Genomic DNA, 21,760 nt, shown 5'->3' on the forward strand with positions numbered 1-21,760 from the left:
AATCAAAACCAGACCAGCAAATGTTCCTTAAAGTTTAAGCTGTTGTTGCTGTACTTGGGCCTTGATGTGGGGGGCTGGCAGAACCCCAAGAATATTTAGGGAGAAAAATGTGCTAGGGCATTCAGCTGGGCTCTGAGGTTGTGAAGAGGGCTTCATAGATCAAGTGCTAAGAGTGTAGTTATAAAATTATTTTCTTCTAACCTAACATCAATTATTTGTTATCTTTGGCCTCATTAATGGGAATAGAGTTTGAGGATTCAATATTGGAGATTTCAGAGCCAGTAATACCAAAGCTGGCCAGTTTTAGTTTGTTTTGTCTTAGATTTTTTACCATTGCTGTTGTCACTTTAAGTAGCCTATAGCCAGACACTTCTGCAGTCAGAGGTTAAGATTATACAAATAGTCTTTGGCCATTATCGTCATCCCTGTGCATCTTATTTTCCACCTATATGTTCTCTGGGTTGCATCAAAACTGATATATAATGTGCTCTATATTTCTTGGAGGAACATTTATATGTTTATGTCATTCTGTTGCTACAAGCATCAATCGTTGTGGTATATAAGAGTGTTCAGTAGTATTGTTGACATTTGGTTTTGTTAATGTGACTCTGGAGCACAAGCAAAGTGTAATTTCAATCAGTTTAAAAATCATAGAAGTACTGTGGAGTGTACATTTTATTGTTGTGCTAAAATGTAGTGGTAATAAGTTCTAAATTGGAGTTATTTTATAGAAAATAAATGTTATTGCTATAACTAAAATGCAAGCCAACAGATGAAAATCTGCTAGTTGTTAAAAAGCACAGTTAATAATACTATGGCAGTAGACATGGAGATTGAAGAGTAACTTCTTATGACCGTTGTGAATGTCCTGCATTGCAACCATTGTTGTTGTTCAGTCACCCAGTCGTGTCCGACTCTTTGTGACCCCATGGGCTACAGCACTCCAAGCCTCCCTGTCCGTCACCATGTCCTAGTGTTTGCCCAAGTTCATGTTCATTGCTTCGGTGATGCCATCCAGCATTCCCATTCTCTGATGCCGTCTTCTCCTTCTGCCCTCAATCTTTCCTAGTTTCAGGGACTTTTCTGTTCACATCAGATGACCAAAATACTGGAGCTTCACCATCAGTCCTTCCAGTGAATATTCAAGGTTGATCTCGCTTAAGATCAACCATAACCCCAGATAATTTCAGCCATGTACTGAGTCACCAAGAACCACTTAGATATCCAGGGTTGTGTTCATAGACGATGTTCCCAGCTATGCCTTTAACCAAAGGAATGATTCTTGGTACAGTTGAGGTAGGAAGCTGGAGGGATTTCCTGCTTATTGTTGTTTAGTCGCTGAATCATGTCCGACTCTTTTGTGACCCCCATGGACTGTAGCCTGCCAGGCTCCTCTATCCATGGGATTTCCCAGGCAAGCATACAGGAGTGTGTTGCCATTTCCTTCTCCAGGGGATCTTCCTGACCCAGGGATTGAACCTGCATCTCCTGCATTGGCAAGTGGATTCTTTACCACTGAGCCACCAGGGAAGCCCTTCCTACTTATAGAAGCCAGTCAAAAAAAAAAAGTCTTAAGAACTTTTAAATTATCCTCTGCTGCCTACTAACCAAAGGAACAGATTTGTTCAGGCCTCTGGGCCTGGGTTGCTCTCATAAACCTCCAGACTGTCCCTGGTTGGAACCTGAGTTGCCAGGCTGGGCTGCAGTTGGAATAGCCAGGCCTTGCTCACTGGGTCATTACCTTGTGGGAGGGTGAATGGTTATGGGAGGAGGACTAGGGAATGCAGGGCCTCTCTTACCAGCTGCTGTATGGATTAACTAAGGACTGACTACCCAGTGGAAATAAGGCAGCACTCCCTCCCAGGACCCAAGACAGAATCAAGTGTGGGAACAGGTATTAAACTGATCATAGAGTAACTGATCCCTTAACTAATGACGTTTACTTACTATCTTATCTCATAGTTGTTTTTTAATTTGTCTCATCTCGTGAAATACACTGTATGCTCTGCAAGTCAGAGACCTTGGTAAATGCTGAATTGTATTCCATTTATTGTCTTGATCGCACTGTGTGTCCAATAAGTTAGTCATTGCTGGAATAATTGAGAAGAGAAGAGCCATACTCTTCAATTGTAATCTCTTCTATTATATGAATTCCATCTGCTGTATGAATCTACCAGACGGAAGACTGGAGGCAGGATTGAGTATTTTGTTGGGATTTACAATGTGTTGAGTCTATTTGGGTCTGTCTGTTGCTGCATTCCCATTTTCCCTTGCAAATGTGATAGGCATCTGAAAGAAGCTCATAAATCAGTGGTTAAGAAGGTTTCTAGTGGATCTATAAAGAAGCGTGGCATAGCCTAGAGGACCAAAGCAAGTCCTACCACCCAGCAGCAATGCACTATGGCAGCAAGAGCCCTGTGCTTGGATTGGATTGAACCTCAGTCCTGACACTTCCAGCCTGAGTATCTTTAGGTAAGCCTCAAATTGGCCCAAGTTCCCATTCCTATGAAATGGGAATTATAATAATGCCTCTTGGCTAGATAGTTGGGTTAAAGGAGATTCATTAATTTAGTGAATAATAATTTATTGAAAACCTCTTAGGCACTATTTTAGATGTACAGCAGTAAACAAAACGAACAAAACTCCCTGCTCATAGATTTTATGTTCTAGAAGCAAGTACCCATAGTGGCATTTACTAAATGTTTCATTCAGTTAGTCTGAGGATATTCAATGAACTCACACAGTGGGATTTTACTGTACACTTCTGTAGGAATTTATGTTACAACTGTAGATAATTAAGGCCATTATTGAGTCTCTCATCTGAGTTGAAGATATCTCATTAAGTAGGACATTTATGTGTTCTTGCTAAATCCTGGAATGTTTAGACAGTGTGTTCCCTGGAATTGGATTCGTACAGTGCTTGGGTCAGAAAGGCCAGCTGCCGTCCAGGGCTGCAGGTGGTGTGGCTGGGTGGTTTCTGCGTTGTTTTGGTGTTTGTGCTATCTATGACTTAACGCAATTTTACAGAGTTGCTAGATGTTTGTTTGTATAATTTGTGAAATAAGTCAAAGGGCTAGCATGACTACTTAAAAGCCACCAACCATGTTTTAGTGAGTGATTTCAACCTTTCCTGTCCAGTTTTTTGATCAGCCACCCAGCAAAGAACAAATTGACAGATTTAAGCTTTCAGTTCATTTTTACATTGCCTTCAATCTGGGACTTTTTCTTCAAGCATCAAAATGCCCAAAATCATTGAAAAGAGAAAGAATAAGCCTGGAAGGCAAACCTCCGAGGGGCCACGGGGTGCTGCACGCAGTCGTGTGCCCTCTCCTGGGAGGTGTGTGTGCAGACCCATCCTCCACCTGCGATCACGGTCCTAATGCAGCCCTTCTCTGGGTCTCCAATGGCACACAGCCCATTTAGTTAAAAATGTAAACAGGAAATCGTTTTCTGGTGGACTGGCCTGTGTGGCTCCCCCCCACCCCCGCCCCCACCCCCGCCCCCGCCCCCGCCAGAAAAAAGATCATTTTTGCTGAGACACAACTTTCGAAACCCATAGTGGTGGAAGCTGGAGGCTGGTTATAAGCTAGCCCTGCCCCAGATGGAGGTCAGTGATAGGATGTGTGTGTGGGAAACCATGGATGTGGGTTCAGGGCATTTTTCACTGATGGCCAAAGGCACAACAGACACGACTGCGGAAGCTCCTATCACCTAGAAAGCAGTTGTTCTGTGGGGTGAAGAGACATGTTAACACCCCGAGGAATTCCAGAGCAGGCATTACTTGGAAGACACGGGGGTCTGGTCTGGAGAAATGTGCCTTGGCGCTGAAGACGCAGTCTGGGTTCAGTGCCCCTCCCGTCTCTCCAACTCCCTGTTGCTCAGCCTCCTCTGACCCTCCTGTGCTCCTGCTGTGGTTTCCCTGTGTGCTGACGAGTTTTTTGGTGGTTATGTCTTGCAGCCCCCCGAATCCAAGCCCAACTTCACCCCTCTCGCCATCTTGGCCCATGTTCTCGGCGCCATCCAGCCCTATGCCCACTTCATCCACGTCCAGCGACTCATCCCCCATCAGGTCTGTTGCAGGGTTTGTTTGCTTTTTTGTTGCTGCCGTTGTTCTCTCATCGGCTTGGTCCTCTCTTCATGCAGTGTTCAGCCTCCTCGTCAACTTTGTTCCCTGCCATCCAAACCTGCACTTGCTTTTTGACAGGCCAGAAGAAGCAGTTCGCGAAGACTCCAGGTAAAATCACGGATGATGATCACTCTGTTCCTGCTTATCCAAAGCTGGTCAGGGATTCCAGCCTCAGAGACCAAAGCTGGGAGGGACCATTTGCATGAACCAGCATGGCATTTTTCGTGCCCCTCTGAACCCTTCCTCCAGTTCCTGAATTTATCTGTGGTGCCTAGAGTTTGGGGAGAGAGTGCTTCTTGAAAGGGCTCCTGTTTAGATTGCTGTCTGAATCAGGAGGCTCTCTAAGGGGAACAGTGCTGAGACACGTGCCAGCCTTTTCTTCCCTCATTTTTATCAGGTAGCATCAGGCAACATTTATTTGTGGAGTTGGGTTTTTGGCCATGAATATTGATACCTAGATGATGAGACCCAGACCAGTTAGGAGAGAGACAAATATAATACAGAATAAATTGTTCCTTACCTTCCATGGCAGTCCCAGGAACCCTCATGCTCCCAGCCTGCGTCTGTCTCCAGGTGTCATAAACCCTTAGCTCTTACGGGAACAGGTAACACCTCTTTCTGAGGGTTGACCTAATTCCTCCCTCCAAGGCCCAGGCTGTAGTTTTTCCCTGCTTTGATGACATGCAGACTTAATTCTTTGTATCTGAGTTCTTTGGAAAAAAGAAGCTGTTTAAATGCTACAAAAGAATTCATGAGGATGCTGCAGAGTCCCTCTGCTCTGTATGTCCCCAGCATGTGTGTATCTTGCAGTGATAGGCTCTGCTTTCAGACAGCCCAAACACAGAGCCTAATTATAAGCTTCATCAGTACCTCAGGCCATGGCAGTGTTTTCTCATCCATCTTTTACTCATAGCTGGTTTTCTCCAAAGGGGAGGCCCAGCAGAGAGGCTTAAATAATCGATAAAGCTGTGTCTCACTTAAAAAAAAAAAAGAAACATCATGCTATTTATACATATGTACAAGTCACTCAGTCGTGTCTGACTCTTTGCGACCCCATGGACTGTAGCCTGTAGCCTATCAGGCTTCTCTGTCCATGGGATTCTCCAGGCAAGAGTGCTGGAGTGGATTGCCATTTCCTTCTCCAGGGGATCTTCCCGACCCAGGAATCGAACCCGGGTCTCCCGCATTGCAGGCAGACGCCTTACTGTCTGAGCCACCAGGGAAGCCCCACATACATACGTGGGTGCTCCCCGGTAGCACAGTGGTAAAAGTCTGCCTGCCAGTGTGAGAGGTGTGGGTTCAATCCCTGCGTCAGGAAGATCCCCTGCGGTAGGAAATGGCAACCCACTCCAATATTCTTGCCTGGAAAATTTCATGGACAGAGGAGTCTGGTGGTCTACAGTCCATGGGGTGGCAAAGAGTTGGATACAGCTGAGCGCGTGCGCGCGCGCACACACACACACACACACACACACACACACACAGGCACACACATTACTTTATTCTCCTCCAGGTACTTCCATACCTATCATTTCATTGTATCTTCACATGAGAATGAGAGAAGAAACGGCCTGAACCGTATTACAGAGAAGGAAAACTAAGGCACAGAGAAGTGGCTTGCAGTCACATGGCTCATGAGGTCCAATCCAGAACTCAGGACTTCTTGCCCTCAACCAGCACTCTTTCCTCCAAATACATGGGTAGCCCCAGATTTGAGTCTTCATGCTTCCCAGCCCGATAGCCTGGCTTGCTTTTCTAGGTTTTATGTCTAGCTTTTTCCTTTAAAATGGGAAAGAGAGAGCTTTTCACTATATCCTTTTATCCTCACCCTGGGAATAAGGTAAAAATTCAGATTATACTTTTCTTGACACTCAGATTATCTCCTACTTGTTTCTTAGGTACATTCTGGGAGATGTTAACTTTCTAGGACACCAGATATATGGCTTGAATTGTTCTGGTTAGATCATTGATTGCCCCATGAAGACCTGAACCAGAGCCAAAATGTGGCGCCTTCATTTTGATCAAAAGAAAGTAAAATCTTCAGAACATTGGCCCTTGAATAGAATGGGTTGGGGGGACTCAGGACAGTAGAATAATTCAGCTAAAAGAAACTGAAATGTGCTCTGCTTTGACGGTTTTCATTTTTCTGTATCTCTGAGCTTTGGGGCCCTATTGCCTGTCCAGTATCTCCACCTCTCTACTCCTGTCACCCAGGAATTTCCAGGTTTTACTCTTTTAGCTTTTCCTTTTCCAAAGTATTTCCAGATTGGCAGAGGACAGCGGCAGCAGAATCTGCACACCCCATGTGTCTGGGTTCATGGTTACTCAGGCCCATTCACTCTGGCCGTTGTTGTAATGCACCATTTGGATGATGCTGTTGCACAGCCCTGTAGGATGCTGCCATTTTGAAATAGGCAAGACAGAGTAGGACTTAGAATTGGCTATCATTGAGCTGACCATGTGTGCCAAAGTGAGCATGGATGGGGACACAGCTGGGGAGCCAGCGAACAGAGGGCAAAAATCCCGAAATTGCTGTTGCAATATGCAGCCAAGAGGTGGGGGCATATACCCATTATTCAGGTCCAATGAACCATTCCCCCAAATCCACTTCCAGAACATGAAGTTTCAGATTTCCTTCCCTAGACAGAGCTTTTAAAAATAAAAACATAATTAGACCTAATTAATGGGCCCATGAACTTCTATATAAACTTCTCTGGAAGAGGTTTGGTCCCCCCTCTTCAAAGCATTGCTTTGCTTGTTATTTCAACCTCAGGAATGGAGATGCCTTTCACAGCACAGCAGAGAAAGGGGACTGGAGGAGTGTTCCCTTTACTTTCACTTGCACCCCTAGAAAAGCTCCCCACCCCAAATTCCTAACTTGGAATCACACAAGGGCTCCTGGAAATTAGGCCAAAATGATCAGACTATTGCATCTCGCCAGTCTAGCTGAGCCCGCCTCCCTGGACAGTGCAGATAGTGGGTTGTCATTTTGCAGAGCTTGCAAGGGCAGTTGAGGGAAACTCCTCTGAGTGCTTTCCTGGCCCTGTGCCATGCTCAGAGGCGAAAATTAAAAATGAACTAGCAGAAGGTTCCAAGCTTGTTTGTGCCCTTGAAGGCCCCACTGAGGTCTGAAGGGCACCATCGCAGAAGAGTCACAGGCACCCCAGACTCTCTGTGTCCAGGGTAGAGGTGCTCTGCAGAGAGTAGGGAGCAGAAGAACCAAAGGGGAGATCTTGTATTTCTTTAATCAGAGCCAAAGCCTACAAATAAAACCTGTGTGCCAACAGGATCTGTTTGGGTAGAAACCCTACCTAATGCAAACTGCTCAAGGCTTTTGATAAGGAGAGAGTGTGACATGGGACTCTTTGGGACTCAGTGGGACTCAGTCTAGCAAATTCTTACAAACAGAAAACTTTCCCCTGCGTAGGCTGCCAGATTTAGCAAATAAAATGAAGATTCAGAATATCCAGTTATATTTGAATTGTAAACCACAAATGTTTTTTTAAGTATATCCTGTGCAATATTTGGGACATACACTAAAATAGTATCCCTCGTTGATCTGAACTTCAGATTTAACTAGCTGCCTCGTGTCTTATTTGCCAGCCCTCGTCCTGGGGAGCAGGAGTAGTTCCTTTTAGAAGCAGCCCTTGTATCCTTTCTCCCATTCTTGGTGCACGTGCCATGGAGGTAGGAGGAAGCCCTCTTGTAGGCTGTCAGTCACCTCTTAATTTGAAACAAAAGCAAGATTCTCTCCTGAACTTTGTTCTTATATTTAATATGCTGCTTTATTGAATGTTATCGTTATTAAATCCCCCAAAGCAGATATTAGTGGAAAATTTACTCCTCTTGAAAGACAGTCTTGGGCATCTGAGGTATTCCCCCTCTTTCCTTCCTGCCAGATATCCCAGTTGATTTCCCTGGCTTGTCCCTGTTTTGTCCCATTTTTTGTATTTGAGGAGGTTAATAAGTAACCTCTATGAAAACCCAGCCAGAGAAGCCTTGCCTCAGATGATTTTTGCCTCACCTTTTATCTCCCCGTCCCTGGTCCCTGGCCTCTCCCCCCACCTGCTCTGCCCCGTCCTCCAGGGACAATGACCCTGGCTCATGGCCACTGCGTTCTCCTTCCATGTTCATGTCATTGCAGGCTTCACTTGCCTGTCTGTTCAGAATTTTGGTTGTTTTAACACTTTTCACAAGCAGATGGTCTCTGCTCCCCATTCCATCAAAAGCAAAAAAAAAAAAAAACACCAGCAAAATAAAACAATAAAACTTTAATCCCACATTGGCTGTTTGGCCGTTGGTGGTCAACACATAGACTTGGTTTTGTTAGATTCACAGACTCTGCCCCTTGTCCTGAACTTAATCCTAACACTAATGATAATTATGTAGGAGGAGCTGGTTTCCAGCTGGAGCTGATACATTCTAAAGGCTCTTCCTCCTTCCACTCCCAGCAAACCCACTTCATGTTCTCCTACTTGCCCAGTTTTCTCCCACCCGGTTATTTCCTGGTTACTAGAAGACCAGAGAAAACACCAGTAAACTGCACCTCAGCAACAAATTCTGAATAGCCATGTATCCATCAGTAGACCTGTTACGTCACCTTTCCTTCAGTTTTCATGGAACCAAGACTAAAAGTTTTAAATGCCTGGCCATTGTATAGGTTTCCAAACATCAGTGATGCTGGGAAGCTGGACTTGGTGACTCCTAGAGTAACAGTTCTGTCGTGATTGAAAATGCCCTGCTCCTTCTGATCATGTCAGATTACCTGAGACCATTCCTCTACTAAATCTCACTCAGTGACTTGAAATGGAGGTTTAGCCTCCCTGGGTCCTTGAGGCCCTTCATTAGCCAAATAAAGGTAAAGCAAATAATACATATCTCTTGAATAATTGTCTAACCCAGAGGACTACTTGCTCTTCGGCTGCTCTATCCTGGAGCCCCTAAATATGCTTCCTTAGATAGCTTAGAAGAAGAAAGAGGTTGCTTTCAGCAAATGAAGAGCCAGCCTTTGACTGCTAAACATCCATTTTCTTATGACCTTTGAGAAGTCATAGATCCGTTGGAACTGGTTGGATATCAAAACAAAAATTGATTTAGCAGTGCTCGCAACTTGTACTCTAGAACATGGACTCACAAACTGTAGCCACTGGGTCAGATCCAGCCTGCCCCCTGTGTTTGATAAGCATAAAGTTTTGCTGGAACACAGCCAAACTCTTTCATGTACATCTTGTCTGCAGCTGCTTTCATGCTGCAGTGCAGAGTTGAATAGAAGCAGCAGAGACCGTATGGCCCATGAAGCCTAAAATTTTTACTGTCTAGCCATTTACAGAGGGAGTTGGCCAACCCCTGCTCTAGAAGAATGGTTCTTAGCCCTCGTTGCTCACGAGAGTCACTTGGCGAGCTTTATAAAAATACTGATGCTGGTATCTGCACGTCAGGGTGGAACCCAGACATCTGCATTTTTTGAAGTGATTCTGATTCACGAGTGTCAGCACTCCTTGAATGAGAAAGGCACAAAAAACTGCCACAGTGTCCCTTCTCCCTTCTTCATCCCCACACACGTGTACACACGTATGCTCATACACACACGTGTGCGCGCGTGTGCACGCATGCACACATGTGCTCATGCCCACACCTTGTCTGCTCCCCGCCCTGCCCTGCCCTGCCCTGGGGGTCTGGGAGTTCCAACTCTGGAATCCTGCTCCACCAGCCCAATGAAAAAGAAGTAACATCTGCAAGAGCTAACGTCAGCCCTGGGCCTGGAGCCCAGACCCATCTTTGCTTGAATTTCTCCTTTTCAACTCCTTGAGCATTGCAGCTTTTAGCAGGGTCTGCTGGGAATGTCCTCAAGAGAAACTTGGAAGCTCTTTTCCTGCCTTCACTTCCCTACTCCCCAGCTAGTCCTACTCCCCATATGGGGCCCAGCCTGCCCTCCCAACTGTTCAGCTCTTGTGATTCCCGGGTCAAGTTTTGACTTGGCACAAGATGACCCCACAAGAAGAGTGGTTTTCCCGGGCTCATGGCTCTTCTTTGCCTATTTCTTTTTTTTACTCTGGTGACCTTTGTGACTTTCCTACCTCATGTTTTGCCATCTGGCTGCCTTGTCAGGCTCTTCCCACAAGAGAGGGCTAGGCCGCTTGCAGGGAAGGGGAAGAAGAGAGATGAAATATCTTGCAGGAGGTTTTTTAAAAACGCTCATTAAACTGTTTTCCCCCAGCACACCATTCCGGAAGGCAAAAGCCTTGTATGCCTGCAAAGCAGAACACGACTCCGAGCTCTCATTCACAGCAGGGACGGTCTTCGATAATGGTGAGTTTTTCAAATAAATAACTGGAGTTGTCAAAGTTGCTTTCTGCTGCTGCTGCTGCTGCTGCTAAGTCGCTTCTACCTAAGGAAAATTTCCATAGAACAGGTAAGACTGAAAAGGACTGTGTGTGTGTGGTGGGGGAGTGGGGGGTCTTTTCCCACAGTGGGAGAGCAGCGGCAGAGCTCAAGGAGTCACTGTCAAGAGAGGAGAGTGGAGTCACCTCCTCACGGTGACAGGGCGGTGTCATGGAGACGTCATGGGCATTGAATGTGATGGCCCGTGGACAGGCTTTGAGCATCAGGGGGCTGGACAGGGCGGGGAGACAAAGCAGTGGAGAACAGGAATCCTGCAAGGGGGCAGAAGCTCTGGGTGGGGGGCTGCGGCGCAGGGTCTATGCCTGTCTTCTGGGGTTCCAGGGGATTCACTGTCCATGGCAGGTGAGGCCGGTTTCTGAGATGGTCTGGTAGGCTTGGGGCATCGGGTGAGGTCAGGGCAAAAAAGCTGTGCTGCGTCCCTTCTCGTCCTTCCCGTGTTGCCGGGAGCGGGAAGTTGACCCCAGAGTCAGACCACCCCTGCCAAGCGCCAGCTGTCCTGCACAGGCATTCCTGCAGGAAAATGGATTCAGGCCCCTGCCCCAAGGGCCTCGGGCTTGCTTGATACATTTCCTTGTTGCATTTGTTCGTATTCCTCCCTCAAAAAAAGGGAATATTTTTTAAAATGAAAATTGATGAAGTTGATGTCCCAGTGTGTCATAACTTATTATTGGCCTTGAGAGAAAAATCAGGATTCTGGGGAAAGGCCCAAGTTTCTGTTGTGGCTGAGATTTCCCCAGATGTAGTTCTCCTTGGGAGTTAATCCCTCTAGATGCCTGGGTGAAAGGGTCTGTTTGTTTTGCTCAAAGGAAGAAGCAAAAACCAGCTGCCTGGTTTCAGGAACTGGACATGCTCTGGGCCTCCCTCCTGGACCTCAGGTGGGGCGGGGGCAGAGTTCCCCAGCAGGGGTGAGTGAACACTGCCCCCTGCTCCCTCCCCGTCCTGATCACACAGTCCTGCCTAGAGCTGGACCACACCTCCTACCACCTGCCAGAGACCTGGAAACGTGGGACTGCCAGGGCTCCTGTGTAGCAATGAACAGCCTGAACTTGAGATTCAGGCCACTGTAGCGCAATCCCTGCCTTGATCACTTGATTCTGTGTGGCCTCAAGGAGTGACAACCTCTCTGCTCCTAAGTCCTCTCTGTCATAGAAAGAGAACAGAGTGTGAGAGAAGACTGAGATAGTGTGCATGCCATGTTTAAAGTAGTACTCAACACACACTAAGCTCTCAGTGTCTTGCTGTTGTTATGATCATCATCATTTCACCACATCTGTTTTAGAAAAAGACCCTGATGCTCTTATCATTCACAAGGACAGTTTTTCTTCTTAGCTGCTAATACAACCCAGCTCTGGCTTGCTCAGCTGGGCTGTAGGTACTGCACCTTAACACCCCGAATCCTGGCTTTCTGTAAGGGCCTTGAGGTCCCAGCCAGAGCAGAGATGGGCTCCTGGGGACCAGCCTTGAGTGCATCTATATGCAAGGGGGCTTCCCCACTGTTTGGCCAGCCCCTGCCTTCAGCATGGCAGAGATAATGGTCAGGCTTGAGTAGATAAAATGGGAAACAGTTCACAGAGCACCTCGGGAATTCCCAGGTCACATCTGGTGGCCCTCATCTGAGCCAGCAGGGCTGGGGGTGAGCCCACAGCACCTCATGTATGGTTCTCAAAGTCCCCAGAGCACTGCCCTTAAACCTTTGCTCTATTAACTTTCATTTGGGTTCTTTAAAAATGAAGATGTACATATAGCAAGCCAAGCCACCTCTCCTGTCAGCAGCTGGAGCTTTTAGATCCTGCACACCTGAAGATGAAGTGAGTCCACTGAAGGTTGTCTAAAGCCATGTGCGGGGGCATCACAGCCCAGCCATAACATGACACAGTTTTCATGGCAGACCAATCAGTGGGCTGCATGCACGGGCTCTGGTGCTATGCTGTTAGCAGGGAAGGGGCTTCTGTACATACATGAGCAAGATATGAGAGGTCCCCACATCTGGCAGTAAAGCCAGAGCTTAAAGGTCTGCCATCTAAACCACAGTTCACTACAGTACCCCAGTGGACAAGGGGCTGCTGTGTTCCTATCAGCTATTCACTCTGACAACACAGCGGACCCCTGATCCCAGGGCAAAGTGGGTTTAAGCTCACAAAAGGTCTGTGTAAGCGTGTGTATCTTGTTTGGGACTCCTCTTCCTGAGTTCAGCCTTCTTCCATTTTTTTTTTTAGACAACTTTAATGTGGGAGACCCGGGTTCGATCCCTGGGTTGGGAAGATCCCCTGGAGAAGGAAATGGCAACCCACTCCAGTATTCTTGCCTGGAGAATCCCATGGACGGAGGAGCGTGGTGGGCTGCATGCAGTCCACGGGGTCACAAAGAGTCGGACACGACTGAGTGACTCCACTTTCACTTTCACTTTATTGAGGTAGTCTAGTCAAGGCTATGGTTTTTCCAGTGGTCATGTATGGATGTGAGAGTTGGACTGTGAAGAAAGCTGAGCACTGAAGAATTGATGCTTTTGAACTGTGGTGTTGGAGAAGACTCTTGAGAGTCCCTTGGACTGCAAGGAGATCCAACCAGTCCATCCTAAAGATCAGTCCTGGGTGTTCTTTGGAAGGACTGATGCTAAAGCTGAAACTCCAATACTTTGGCCACCTTATGCAAAGAGTTGACTCATTGGAAAAGACTGTGACGCTAGGAGGGATTAGGGGCAGGAGGAGAAGGGGACGAGAGAGGATGAGGTGGCTGGATGGCATCACTGACTCGATGGACATGAGTTTGTGTGAACTCCGGGAGTTGGTGATGGACAGGGAGGCCTGGCGTGCTGCGATTCATAGGGTCGCAAAGAGTCAGACACTACTGAGCAACTGAACTGAACTGATTGAGGTAGCCATGTACCATGTAATTTACCCGTTTAAAATGTGCATTTCAGTGGGTTTTAGTATATTTAGAGTTGTGCAATCATCACCATTATCTCATTCCACAATATCTTCAGCACCCCCAAAGAAACCCTGCTCCCTTTGGCAGTCATGCCCCATTTATCCCAAGCCTGCTCCATCCCACCTAGATATCTGCTCCTCTGCTTTCTGGCACTATAAATTTGCCCGCTCTGGATGTTTCATGTAAATGGAATTATACAATACAGGGTCTTTGTAACTGACTTCTTTCACTTTGCATTATGGTTTCAACATCATCCATGTTGTAGTATGCCTCAGAACTGCATTCCTTTTTATGGATATATATCATGTTTTGTTTATCCATTTATCCATTGATTGAAATTTTGATTATTTCTACTTTTTGGCTCATTTTATGAGTAATGCTACTATAAACATCTTCATACAAGCTTTTGTGGGGACATAGATTTTCCACTCTCTTTGGTGATATACCACGGCATGGAGCCTACTGGGTCACATGGTAACTCTACGTTTAACTGTTGAAAGAACTGCCCAACTGATTCCCAGCAGGGTTATACATTTGGCATTCCCCCCTTCTTTAGTTTTGAAGTCTCCTTTTTGAAGTTGTTTAGCTAGCCAACTGAAAAAAGAAATGATACTTGAGTTTTAACTACCAAGTCCTTCCCTTCCCAGCAGGTTCTATGACTGCTCCCGCCCCTCAACTCAGTAATCGTCTTAACCCCACAAGGGCCAGTGATAGCAGAAGAGAGGCAGAGTACTTACCGGGCCTTCCTGTGGTCTCTGGGGATCACAACAGCATTAATGACACTCGTTTCTTTTTAACCAGCAATGCCAGTGACCTTTCCAATCCCCTGAAAGGCAGAAGGCCACATTAAGCCCTAAAGACAACACCTCTCAGTGTTTACTGAGCTGCAGTGAAAGAAGGATCTAACAAAATGTTGATCTAGTTTTTAATCTAGTTGGTTGGTAATGTTTTATGACTTCCAATTTTTAGAAAATGATATTTAGACCCTACTTGCTCCATCCCTTTGTCTTGTTAGGAAAAAAAGTGGACATTAAAGAAAAGAACTATTCACATGTCAGAGAGATTTTTTCCTTGTTCTCTCACTCAGCAGTTTGTTGCTAAAGATCCTAGGTAAGGCCTTAGCAGTGTGAGTTGTATGCTCTGTCACTGTCAGATTAAATCATCAGATCAATCAGAAGGAAGTTTTCTAATGACAGAGTTAGAGTAAGTGAGTGAGTGTGTGTGTGTGTGTGTATGTGTGTCTTGTCTTTCTCAGGATCAAGAAGAAGAGAAGAGGAGGGAGAGGGAGGGGCTCCTTGAGGGGGAAGTCAGTTGTTCCTAATGATTAATCTCCAAGCTTCTGGATTCCAGAGGCCCCCTGTGAATCTGGAGAGGATGCTCAGTCAGCTCTTGGACTTTGTGCAGTGGGTAATGGCTGCGCAATACTCGGAAATAACTCCAGTGTCCACCCTGGCCAATCTACTAGGAAACTGTGCTTTCACCAAGAGCAGCTCAGACAGTAACTGGAAAGAGAAATAACTGGTGTTCCCAGTAGCATTAGTCATCTAGAAGCAGTGTGATTAGTGATACCTGGAAAATTCATATGGCATTCACTGAAATTGGGTTCTTGGGATGCTTTTATCCACATGTGAGATGGGCCAGATCCGTCCTTCCTGGGGTACAGGGTGCAGTGGTGAGTGCAGGCAGGGCCGCCCCAGATTTCCTCTGCTGATAAAGGGCATCTCAGGCGGTGGGGTTCCCAGAGAATTTCTCGTGGAGTCTTTTAGCCTCCCCAGCCTCTCCATATCTCCCTCGGGCGTTTCTACCAGCTGCCTAACTGGTCTTACTGCATCTCCTCCTGCCCCACAACCCAGGTGCTACATAGCAGCCAGATGATCGTTTAAAAATGGAGGTCACATCATGTTGTTCTCCTGTTTCTGGTAGCCTCATGTTGTTCTTAGAATTATTGACGAGGTCCTCCAGGTCCCACCCCTGCCCTCTGGCCGCCTCTTCCTCTCCCTTGATACATAGCAGCCTCTGAGTCCTTCTTTATGTTCTTAAATAGGGTCGGCAACTATGACCTGCCAGTGAAATCCAGCCCACTGACTGTTTTTGTAAATAAGTCTTCCCTGGAACACAGCCACCCACGCCTTGTGTTTATATATTATCTGTGGCACAACAGTGACAGATATGAGTAGTTACACACTGATGATCTGGCTTTTTAAGAAAAACTTAGACAGCACTGTTCTGAAATCACAACAAGCTTCTCCCCATTTTGGGGCCTCTCACTTGCATTACCCACTGCGTGGCCATCCATTTTGGATTATTTAGGTTTTAACTCTTCAAACTCTTGGCCACCCGCTCATATCCCTATCTTAGTCTCATTCTCCCCTCATCAGTTTACCTAAAATTACATGCTTGCTTACTATAGGCGGCCCCTCCCCTAGAGCAGTCTCTCTTCTTGTTCTGTGTGCAGAATGTGGCACTTAGTAGGTGCTGAAGTAACATTTGTTAAATGAGTCCACTCATTCAGCCACACGGGGGTCTGCACTCCTCCAGCTAGTGCTGCTTCCCCTTGGGGCAGCCTGCTCTCAGGATCTTAGGCACACAGTTGCTCCTTGTCCATCATGAGTGAAGGAGCCGGGAGAGCGTGAGTTGCTGGAGCAGGGGTGTATGATGTGAATATGGACTGAGCTGAGAGAGAGTAGTTGGCAGTAAGCACACCCGTGTCAGTAGCAGCTTTTATTTGTTATAATGCCTGCTGGGCTGGAGAGCTGCCCAGGCAGCTCACTGCAACACCTTGTGTGTTTACATAGCATAAGGGACACTGGTACAATTCAGAAGGTTGGATGTTGGTGTGATTCAACCCAACAAGTACTTACAAGCATCTTCAGTGTCTGGGGAGCATTAGGCTAGGCCAAAGTGGTAGTACTTAAGGCCTCAGAGCCTGGGGTCAGATGTCCTGAATTCAGATCCATCTCCATCATCTGCCAGCTTTGTAATTGGAACTACAAGTTTAACTTCTCTGAGTCTTTGTTTCTCATTAGTAACATGAGGATAACAGCAGGAGCAACTCTGTAGTCATAGTGAAGATGAAAAGAGGTCCTGCAGGGGAAGCACTTAACAGAGGGCCCACCAGTTAGTCTCCATGGGCACCATCATTCTTCTTCTCAAGGATCACCTCCTCTGGTTGGATAGGGATATGATATAGTGGGAAAAGGCTTGGTTTCTGGGATCAAACAAATTGGGTGCAAATCCTGGTTCTAACATGGTGCCCCTGCATGAATCAGTTGACCTCTCTGAGCCTTAATTTTTCCTCAGCTATAAAATAGGAGTAATAGTAGTACAAGGTAGGATCCTTAAGATTAAATGAGTCTGTCTCTGAGTCCATGGCTACTTCCTAGTCACCATTTGTAGGTGTTACCTTCTTTCATTGTAGTCCACTGGAGGAGAGTGAAGTATGTTGAGTGATAGAATACAGACTAAAATGCACTGAAAAACTAGTTAGGGAAAACAAGCTTAACACATTTGAACAGCATTAATAAGACCTATGAATAATATGCGGTATGTACAATGAGCATTCCAGGCGCCTGGGGAAGGGAGGGAGCAGGTAGATGGCATTCCATGACGGTATTTATGGAGGAGGTGGGGCTTCAACTGAGCCCTGAAGTGCGAGGAAGGGAAACAAAAGATGATGGAAAGCTGGGGGTTCTGGGGCTGCCTCTTTTCTTTGTCAGTTCTACCACTTCGTTGCAGGGGCATTTTCACACAGAGAAGTCATAACTTTCTGTGAATGAGTTAAAATGCAGATCCCTGGGCCCCCTCCTCGAGATTCTGCTATAACCCATATGCCACGAGGCCTAGGAATCTGCAGTTTTAATAATTGTGCAGGTGGTTCTGTTGCACCTGGTCTGGTACCATGCCTTAGTGAAGCCTAACTTGCTGACTCCACTATGTCAGCAGTCTGACCCAAAGGCTGCGGCATCCTCTGCCATCCCCCATGGCATTTCTCCCGTTCTTTAGTTTAGAGGGCCTCCTGTGTCCCCTCTGATTCTTCCCTTATTCTGCAAATTCCGTTTCTAATGTTTGCACACATTACCATCTCTGCACCTGAGCTGTGTTTGAACACAGGAACAGAGAAAGTCTGAAAGAGATGGACTCAGTGCATCCAGTAGAACAGCAACTCAGCGAGGAGCCTTGCTATTAAATAGGAGGTGTCTTTTTCGGGTTTTTAATTTGTGTGTTGATTTATTCTTTCTAGGTCTTTAGTTTATGGGAGTGAGTTTGATTTGTTTGGTTTGGGTTCTGAACATTTGAGATTTCCCCCAGCTTAGGTGGTTGTTGAGACCAGGTTGTTGAGACTCAAGTTTGACCAGGAAAGTCCTGCTGACCAGTCCAAACTACTGGTCAAATGATGCAGGCTCCCCTGCTGACTCACCCATGCTGAGCATTTACTGTGCTTTCTCCATGTTGGCTCCTGAACCTCCAAAAGAGTCCACTGAGGGAAAGAGAGTTTTGTTTTTGTGTTTTTTTTTTTAATCACCACTTGATAGGTTGAAGAAACTGAAGTAATCTTGACAATATCAGCTGGATAGATGGGCAGGAAGCTGGGGTGTTTGGGTGCTAGCGTTTCAGTGGTGGGCTGAGAGAGCTTGGTCATTGGAGAGACTGCATTACTTTTAAGCTATGTTGTATTCTTTTCATGGAACTTCTTTCCCAGACTCCTCCTTGTGTGGTATCATGAATCCAAAGTACCCTTGCTACTTGGATCTAGTCCTAGAGAAACAAAAGCATGCAAACATGTTGGAGGCCAGCTCATAGGTGTTTGACCTTGTCTTTTCCTACAGAAGCCTTCAGAATCTAGCCAAGGTTGACACTGATCTTCTGTAAGCCTCAGTGGCAATCCTTCTGCTGCTTCTCCATTTAGTCTCATTGGTCTCTGTTCTTTCCCTACAGACCGAAACTAGAGTTGTATTGTAGTGTTGAGGGTGGAAATGCTCTTCTAAAATGAACTCAGGAAGTCATTCAGTTAGCCTACGAAGGGAATGGGGGGAATTCATTCTCTCCAAACAATCTTGGAAAAATTGGTGTTTTCCTAAAATGTTAGGAGCAAATGTCCTGCCTCACCCAAGAGTGATTTGTGTATTCCCAGTTCACAAACATGAACAGCCCCCTCTCCTAAGTCCATGATCCCTTCTTTCTCCCTTCCTGCTGTTGACTGCTTTGCGGACTCAGCTAGATTGTGTGTAATTTTTACAGTGTCACAGTGGTTTCCATGGAGATGGATTGTCATATCACAGAACATTGGGTATGTAGTATTTGGATATGGAAAAATCAAAGGGGTAGAAATTTTCTAAATTGCAATAGAGAGGGAGAGGACAGCTCTCAGACTTGTATATAGGAAAGAGGAAAACTGTAGGGAATGGGAAAGAAAACTAAGGAAGGGTATGGTTGGAAACAAGAGAGGGCCATTCAAAGACTATAAGATACTTTTTAAAAATGCAGAGGGAATTTGCAAGGAAATTGGAAGCAGAGGGTCAGGATTTGAAGGGAAATAAAATGATTGGGAGCTAGGTATCTTTAAGGACTAGTTCTCAGCAGTCCTCCATGGATACTTTGGTACATAGTCAGCACTGGGTGGGTAGATGAGCACATAGATGGATGGATACCTGGGTAAAAATAGAGAGGGAATATCATGACTGTGATCTCTAAAAATCTAGCCTCTATCCTAAAAAATTGAAATGTTACTTCTTTATAGTTAAAATCAGGAACTTTGCAAAGTCCATGAAACTCCTAAAATTGTAAGTAGAATTTGTGTCTGTGTCTTTTCTCCTTTTAATTATGGAGAAAGTTCAGAATGACCTTCACCAGGTTCCCCAATGGGTGAAAAACCTCTGGTTTAAACAAGTACAAGAATTATGTTCCTTAACAAGCAACGGCACTCATCTGTAAGCTTCCTCCACACAAGCGCAGTCCATATCCCACCCATCTTGTCCTGTGTGTAACGTCATCCTCTCTCTCTCCTCACTTCCTATACAGTGCATCCATCCCAGGAGCCTGGCTGGTTGGAGGGGACTCTGAATGGAAAGACGGGCCTCATACCTGAGAACTACGTGGAGTACCTCTAACCAGGAGCCCTGGCAGAACTGCTGAGCTTTCCACTGTATCCATGACAACTGCTGATTCCAGTGTTGTGGACCATTGCTCTTTGCCGCTGAGAAATACAGGGTGACTGACTCTGCTGCTACCTGTCAGCACGAACGTTTTCCTAAACTCTGGTGTCACACATCCCCGTGATCATCTCAGCTGACATGCGGTGATGCTGCAAGAAACAGAAGGAAACCGGCAGAGGAGGCCATGTGATTTTGATTACCACGAGAAAGGCTTACAGAGCCATGTCTCTCATTTAGCACCCTATATGGGGTGTGCTCATTTTGTTTTCACAGTCATCCAAAACCCAACCTTCTGAAAAAGGAAGTAAATGAGATACAAGTAGTCCCCAAGACCATGCAGTGTAGCCAGCTCTGACAGGGCTGGGCAGTGGCCTGAGATCCAGGCTGGGTCCACTGCTTTTGTTTACAGTAGACACTCACTCTATCCCACCTCTGAATACTTGAGCCCCGCAGTGCTCTGGGCTGCTGGGTCTGTTTGTTTGCATGAAGGATGGAGAGGGGTCACGGCACTGGTTATACAAGATCCAATCTCACCATCTCTAAAGCAGCCATTGGCCCAGCATCAGCAGAATTCTGTCCAGTCCTCTCATGCAAGAGAACACACACACTCCAGGGCCCCCCTTCCAAGCTGGGAACTTCTCTGCCACCGAGGGCTGCCATCACCTCATAACCATGGCGACCCAGCCTGCTCTAAACCAAACCAAAAAGTAACTCACAATCTTTGTATGACATATTTTTTTGCCTCCTCCCCCTTTCAGTCATTTTGTGAATGGTTTTCCAACAACCCTGGTCAAGTTCTGTGCTTCCCGGATGGGTCAGCTGGTAAAGAATCCGCCTGCAATGCAGGAGACCTGGGTTTGATCCCTGCGTTGAGACGCTCCCCTGGAGAAGGGAAAGGCTACCCACGCCAGTATTCTGGCCTGGAGAATTCCATGGACTGTATAGTCCATGGGGTTGCAGAGAGTCGGACACGACTAACTGACTTTTAATTAACAAGGTCTACTCGGGGGCAGATGGAATAGCAGCTGAGAACTGTTCCCTTTTTGATGAATTTCAGCAGCACCAAGATATATTTGGAGCAAACTCTAGTAACCTCTTGAGATTAAATTACATACAGGCTTAATATTTCTGTTCTTGCATGCAACTCGTGTCTGTTTTCTAGAGGGCAACATGCTGCCTCCTAAAGAGGGACACCCTCTATCTCTCTCATTCCTTCCTGTTCACCTGTCCCTCCCCCTGCCCTTGCCTGCCTCTAGCCTACCACTGACCAGCTCCCCTGGCCAGGCCCTGGGTTGCTCAGCACTGGTGCCTGGAGGTTTTCAGGCATGACTCCTGAGCTAATAACCCCATGGCCTCCAGTTTAAAAGGACATACATGTTCACTGCCACTCAGAAAAAGGGAATTGTTTCTCAGGCTTTTGGGGCGTGAGACTAATATCATAAGCCATTGTGATTTAGGAGGATGCCACAAGGTTGGGGCATGGAAGGTGGGATGGGTACCTTCTGAGAAAGAGGATTTCCTGGACCAGAAAGGGCTGGGTCTTGTGGAAGACCACCTTGGATGGGGAAGTTTGGCCTGGACATTTCAACTCCACTTGGCTTCCAAAGAAGAGAGTCCAAGTATTTTCCACACTTGAATGTCCCTGCAAGAGTGATTCTGGGCAGACCAACTCCAAAGTGAGGGACTGTCAAGCTCCCTGGGAGCCCTTCAGGAATGGCAGCCTTGTTCCAGAGTGTGTCCTGCTTCCGGAATTCCTCTTGAGGGAACTTTAAAGAAGAAAAGAAAAACTTGAATTGTGTTGAATTACTGTATCTTTTACATTTTTTTAAAAGATAAATTTGTAAATAGAGTGATTTGAAATACTATATGGCAAAGTTTTATATTTGATATTCTTTAAGCTAGTTGCTTCACGCATTTAAGCTTTGATTGCTGAACAAGTGTGTATATGAGGCAGAGAGGGGGACACATGGTCAGAGAGAGCCAAGGTCAGCCCCTCTCTTGCCTTGAGGAAGAAGATATTTCCACATATTCTGCTGGTTCTTGGTGGTGGACGTGGCACATTAATGGTGTTCAGTCTTCTTTATCAAGATGTGTTTTTTTAAGCATTTCTTGGGCTTTGGATTTGGAGATGGAAAGAGCATCTTCAGGCAAT

At 46.2% G+C, this 21,760-nt stretch overlaps 1 protein-coding gene across 2 annotated transcripts in view; it reads left to right on the forward strand.

Moving 5' to 3' along the window:
• The window catches only part of ARHGAP26 (Rho GTPase activating protein 26), a 475,905-nt gene extending 454,674 nt beyond the window's left edge, over positions 1 to 21,231 (forward strand). Inside the window, exons 21-23 of one of the 2 annotated variants that reach the window (XM_052642542.1) lie at positions 3,959 to 4,234; positions 10,344 to 10,435; positions 19,475 to 21,231. In XM_052642542.1, the coding sequence (XP_052498502.1) occupies positions 3,959 to 4,234; positions 10,344 to 10,435; positions 19,475 to 19,563 (457 nt within the window). In that variant the 3' untranslated portion in view covers positions 19,564 to 21,231. The remainder of the gene's footprint in view (positions 1 to 3,958; positions 4,235 to 10,343; positions 10,436 to 19,474) is intronic. The other variant, XM_052642543.1, reaches the window with a different exon arrangement.
• The last annotated feature ends 529 nt before the right edge of the window (positions 21,232 to 21,760 follow it).

This window comes from Budorcas taxicolor, chromosome 7 (genome assembly GCF_023091745.1).
Source record: "Budorcas taxicolor isolate Tak-1 chromosome 7, Takin1.1, whole genome shotgun sequence".
Taxonomy (NCBI): domain Eukaryota; kingdom Metazoa; phylum Chordata; class Mammalia; order Artiodactyla; family Bovidae; genus Budorcas; species Budorcas taxicolor.